Below are 6,000 nucleotides of genomic sequence, written 5' to 3'. Positions count from 1 at the left end.
GATCTAAGAAACTACTGCCAAACTGGTGACCGTCTTCCCTTGGTGCTGGAACCAGAGAAGCAGAGCATGGGGACCTTTGGGGGTCTGACTGACTTTTTGGCTTTGCCACCCAGAGCCAGTGTTGCTAGGACTGACCCAATCCCTTGAACCAGGTCCCAGAATTCTTGGGGGTTATTATGAAGGAAGATTTTGTCCTCAGTGGACTTGTCATTAAAATCTGAATGGTAAACAAATAAGGTTTGTTTTATATTCTAAGCAAGTGAAAAAAATAATTGCAGTATCAGTAATAATATTAACTAATATTTATTGAGTGTTTATTATGTGCTAGGCACCATGCTAAAGTACTTTACATACATTATCTTGTTTAATTCACATAAGCGCTCTGTGGGGAAAGAATGATTATTACCTTTATTTTAGAGACAAAGAAATTAGGGTTTAGTGAAATTAAGGTTCCCTGCCTGTGGTCACCCAACTTGTAAGTGACTGGCTTGAACCCAGGTCTCTCTGACTCCAGACCCTGAATGCTCAGAAGAAGCTGTGCCATTCAATCACTTTAACCACCCATAGGCAGATCCCCATTTCTGGAGGGAATACAGGTATGGTATTTGGTGTGTGTGTGTGGAGGGGGAGTGCCAGGCTAAGGTTCTATGAGACATCTCTTGGAATCACACTTTCTTATCCCAGCAACTGGTAGAGGTTAATGATTGGAAGCTTATTCTCCACAGGGTCAGGTGTGGATCCGGCTTCAGAAAGCCTTGGGGGCAGGATGGGGGGAATTTCTGGATCCCTGGGACTCACTTGGTCTTAGTTCATGGCGGTGAAGGTGGTGAGGTGGGCAAGGGTGGGCAAGGAGCTCAATAATACTGCCTTTTATTAACCAGACTGTGACATTTTTTTTCCAGTTTATATTGTCCATGAACTATTATAACAGAAGCATTTTCTTAAAGATAAAACTAGATGTTAGAATATTAATTACAGATACAGCTCATTGGATTCACGGGTCCCTTCCCAGCAATCTGAGGTGATTCTTGTGATCCTGGAATCTAAACATGGCATCATTATCATATTCTTGACCAAATGCAGTTTGTACAGGAGGGATGCTAACCTTCTAGATGTTACATGATAGCAGCAGCAAGTAGGAGACCAAATATCTTACAGTTTTCATAAATAGGAGGGGACATGTTCACCTTATGGTTTTGAACATTTGAAGTTCTTCCCATTGTCGAGGTGCTGGACAGCACTGGTGACGTTCTGTCTTTCAGACTCTTAAATTTAGTGGTGGCCAGCCTGATGTTTTGTCACTCTGCACACTTTTGTCTCTGGGCCAGGGTGTCTGCAATGTTCAGAGTAGGCATTTCAGTGTTAAGGGAAAAAGAAGGGAATAGGTGGGTTGCTTACAGCCTTTGTTTCATCTCTTGGCTTTTGGGTGAATTGAACAGAGGACGAGAGCAGAGAAGAGACGTGAGGAGCAAATCTGATTATGGTGTTCTCAATACTCTGACATAGCCAACCACAGAGTCGTGCGGCTCCTCTTCTTTTTTTTTTTTTTTTAATTTTAAAGGGAACATGAGTCAATTCACTGTTATTTCAAACAGTTCAACAAAGTATGAGGTGTTTGGTGTGTTTTATTCCTCCTTCCACAAAAGAAAGGAGACTGGGGTGATTCCTCATTCCTGTCAGAGAATGTGTTCCCAGGAAACCCTTCTGGATCCTCCCTGACTGGCCATCTTCTTCCATTTTACGAATGCAGTATGTTTTCTGTGACAGTGCTACCTCCACTGCTGATGACAAAGCTTTGTGAACTGGACACTACAAGTGCCGGGGACATCTCCTCGGGGTCTTCTGTCTCTGGTCGGTGGTCCCCACCCACAGGCCCTTGCAGGCCTGTCTCCTGCACAGTCAGTTCTGAGTCTGTCTCTCCACACTGCAGCGGGAGCAATGCCTGGTGTCTGCTCAGGGTCTCATTGCTTCTCTGGGCCTCCAGGGAGTTCTGGTGTGTGGAATTCCTGTGAGCCATGGCACTCTTCTGAGGCTCGTCAAAGCTCAGTGAGAAGGTGACGGTGCCACTGCCAAAGATGACCTTCTGCTTGCACCTGGGCTGAGGCTGTGGCTGTGGCTGCGGCTGCTGCTGGAGAGTCAAGGGTTGCTGTGGCTGCTGCTCTTGCTGGGTCAGGGCCAGTGGCTGCTGCTGCTGCTTCTGCCTCTCGGGCTGTGGGAAGGGGTCTTCACTGTTGCTCTTGCTGCTGATGGAGGAGGAGGGCGTGGAGCCCGTGGAGCCCCCGAGGCTGCTGGACCGCTTGCGGGAGACGTTGCTGCGGCGCAGTGTGGCCCGGGCTGCCACCTTGAAAGCATGAGCAGCAGTGCTACAGCGCACCTCCTCAATGGTGTTACGGGATGGCTTGAAGAGGATGATGTAGACCTTGTTGAAGAAGATGCAGGCCAGCAAGCCAAAGCTGGCTGCCAGGATAGCGATCACTTCCACGGCAGAGACAAACTTGCCGTAGGTGCTGGCGTAGGCTGGAATGAAGGAGATCCAGACGATGAAGAAGATGAGCATGCTGAAAGTGATGAACTTGGCTTCATTGAAGTTCTCTGGCAGCTTCCGGGACTTGAAGGCAAAGAAGAAGCAGATGGCAGCCAGCAGGCAGGTGTAGCCAATCAAGAAGCCCAGTGCCATAAGTGAGCCCTCATGGCATGTGATAAAAATGATCTCATCCTCCAGCTCATGGTTGCGGTAGCTTGAGGGTGGGGCGGTATAGAGCCAGATGACACAGATGACGATCTGCATGAAAGTGCAGAGAAAGACCAGCAGGAACTGCAGGTTGAGCCCCCACCACTTGCGGTGGAAGCTCGTGGGGATTTTGGCTTCAAACACCAGCAGGACACGGTTGGTTTTCACCAGGATGCATGATATGCAGAGCACGAAGCTGATGCCAAAGGCTGGCTGGCGCAGGCGGCATGTCCAGTCCTGGGGCTCACCAATGAAGAACAGGGAGCTAGAGAAGCAGCAGAGCAAGGAGAAGAGGAGGAGGTAGGAGAGCTCTCGGTTGGTGGCCTTGACGATGGGTGTGTTACGAAACTTGATGAAGACACCCAGCACGAAGGCTGTCAGGAAAATCCCCAGCACGGCAAAGAGAGTGAGTGCAATCCCAAAGGGCTCTGTCCAGGACAGAAACTCAATCTCTTTGGCAATGCAGGAAGTGTGATTTTCGTTGGACCAGAAGTCATCGGGGCACTTGTCACAGGCACTTGCATCTGTAAATTATTCCAGGAAAGAGTTAGATACTGTATGGCATAGACTGTAATTTGTGAGTTTGGGTGTGGTGGTAAGGGTATACAGGTTATTGGATGTGGTCACTTTAAATTTTCTTTGTTGATGAAATAACTGTGATTTTTACATTACAAACACACTGAACTTTGACTTATGTTTAATAATATACTTATTTAATTTCATGTATTTATAATAGTTCTGTTATTTTTTCCTTTATACACAGTGGGGGGTCATGCCACATGTTTTCCTTAGATGGCTGATGGCTTATAGCAGGGAATGATCCATCTTGCTGGACAGGTGGCTACCTACACACTAGGTGTCTAGCATAGTTCATCAACTTTCTATAATGATATGCACTCAGCCTGACTCATTTTGCATATATGGATGGGCTCTGTGGACATGTCAGAATAGACTTCCTCTTAGAGCAAGGGAGAGTATCCCACACAAAAGACCTTGCCTTGCTTACTCCATATCTATGCCTTTTCAGTGAGGGAGTCTGCAGACTCATTCAGACAATAGACATTTATTAAGTCTCTTCTATGTCCCAAACAGCATGCAGTTTTGGGGAGTAAAAGAAGCATGGGCTTTCAGTCAGCAATTTGGATGGGAATCCTGGCTCTGCCATTTACTAGCTGTGTAGATTTGGTCAGGCTCCTTAACCTCTCTGAGTCTCAGTTTCATCTCTGAGTCATCTCTGTAATGGAAACAATAATCCCATTATTGTGGTGAGGATGAAATGAATAATAATAACAACAATTACATTTAATATTTATAGGGTGCCTCCAATATGTCAGGTAAGGTTTTTATTTAATATTTATCTAGAACTTACCACTTGCTAAACTAACATTAACTCATTTAATTTCCCAAACTCTATAAAATGGGCTTATTTTTCCCATGTTATAGATGAAGAAACTGAGGCACGGGAAAAGCATAAGTAGACAGCAAATGCAATGCCAAGCACCCAGCAGGCAATATATCATGGCCTATGAACTCTGTAGTCTGGAACAGACAGAACTTTGTCTATTCAGGGTTCCTGAGCTATAAGAAAAGGAATACAATGTTGAAGAGTGGTATCAAAGTAAAAGAAAGATGTCTAAGCTTTTATAGTATTACAAGACATCTAATATTTCTTTTCTATCCCCCTCAGTGCTTGGCCCAATGTGACTTTCAGGCATACCTTGTTCAGTGAGAAACTGTGCTAAGTACCTGCTCAGCATAGCCCTTTCAGGGACATCACTGACCCGAGGGCCCCAAAGTGGACAAGGCTTTGTGTGGTGTCCATATGGGCATGTTCCTTTACCTGTTTCATCACTGTATTCCCCATCAGGACACTCCACACACTCAAAGCAGCAAGTGGGCTCCCCCTCAATGATTCCTTTCCTGGTCCCTGCCAGGCAGTCTCGACTGCAGTTGGAAAATGGCACCTGGAGAACCGAGAGTACAAAAGTGAAGGGCTGCAGCTATGGAATCAGGTTCACAGCTCCTTTTACGTAAGTACAGGGGAGGAGTTTGTGCACAAGGACCAGTACAACAGACTTCAGGCCCATTCCAGACAGAGGAAGCTCCAGAGATCCTTGTTCCTGTTATTTATGAAAAGGAGAGATGTCCATGGGCAAGTGCCTGCACCTGTGCATGCACACACACACACACACATACACACACACACACACACACTCACTCATGGGATTCTGGAAAGATTAGTTGTTGAGACTCCACACAGTGACCAAAATCCACTTTAAATAATCCCCTGTTCCATTCCCTCCAAGTCTCAGAATGGGACACCTGTTTACTTTCCATGGAAACAGTAGTTTAAGACAAACTAAAAGATACAGGGACATGGACCTACACACGATAGGACAATTACAAGGGGGAGATGCTGAGATGAGAAATTTGTTTGGAAAATGAGACTTTGAACTTTGTAGTGAATTGTAATTCCTGCAATTTTATTTTAGGCTTTATAGGGAGACTTCTGAGATACTTGTAACCATTCAGCAAGGAAGGCAGGACAGGCATAGAGGGGTCAAAAGTAAATGGATCAGAAAGATATGTCAGGCAATTACTATCCAAAAGAAATCTGCAATAGCTATATTAGTTTCAGGTAACAGAGATTTTATTTATTTGCTTATTTCCCTAGTGGACTCAGGGTGCATGGAATTTGATTGATCATAATCCTTGGTTTTTTTCCCTATCATGTTTTTATTTATTATTTATTCATTATTTATCCATGTTTCAATCTCTTTTAGTCATTTTTAATGATTACCACCCAAAACAAAAGCTTGGACCAGGACAATAACCCACACCTAACTGTATGGTTTCCTCTATCCCTTGCTTCCTCCCCCACCAGATATTCATAACCGAGATGATCACTATTCTATGTTTACCACAGGCAAATAACACTAAACTTTCAAGGAACAGATGAATTTATCTTACGTAAACTCTACCAAAGTTTAAAAAAAAAAAATAAAGAAAGGAACACCTAACTCTTTCTTATAAGGGCAGTGTAACCCTGATTCCAAAACTGGACAAGAGCAGTATGAAAAAGAAAAAAAGAAATTACAGTCTCATCTCACTACTTTGTCTTCAGAAGCAGACCTGAGTTGAGAATCTATGTACAGGTAGTTTATAAAGAAAGTTCTTTCAAGGGAACCGGGAAGAGAATGGAGAAAGTCAGACACAGAAGGTAAGAAGACAACAAGGGTGTGATCTTGAGCAAAGACCCTCAAAGATTA

At 44.5% G+C, this 6,000-nt stretch overlaps 1 protein-coding gene across 4 annotated transcripts in view; it reads right to left on the bottom strand.

Annotated features, from left to right (window-relative positions):
• Window positions 1-287: 287 nt before the first annotated feature.
• Window positions 288-6,000, bottom strand: part of CASR (calcium sensing receptor) — a 76,174-nt gene continuing 70,461 nt past the window's right edge. For all 4 annotated transcript variants that reach the window (XM_059391055.1, XM_059391056.1, XM_059391057.1 and 1 more), the window contains exons 6-7: window positions 4,572-4,695; window positions 288-3,255 (exon numbers count right to left, since the gene is read on the bottom strand). In XM_059391055.1, coding sequence (XP_059247038.1) covers window positions 1,739-3,255; window positions 4,572-4,695 — 1,641 coding nt within the window. In that variant the 3' untranslated portion in view covers window positions 288-1,738. The remainder of the gene's footprint in view (window positions 3,256-4,571; window positions 4,696-6,000) is intronic.

The sequence above is a fragment of the Mustela nigripes genome, chromosome 2 (genome assembly GCF_022355385.1).
Source record: "Mustela nigripes isolate SB6536 chromosome 2, MUSNIG.SB6536, whole genome shotgun sequence".
Taxonomy (NCBI): Eukaryota; Metazoa; Chordata; class Mammalia; order Carnivora; family Mustelidae; genus Mustela; species Mustela nigripes.
Note: the sequence above shows the minus strand (reverse complement) of the source record. Positions and strands in the feature narration are given on the sequence as shown.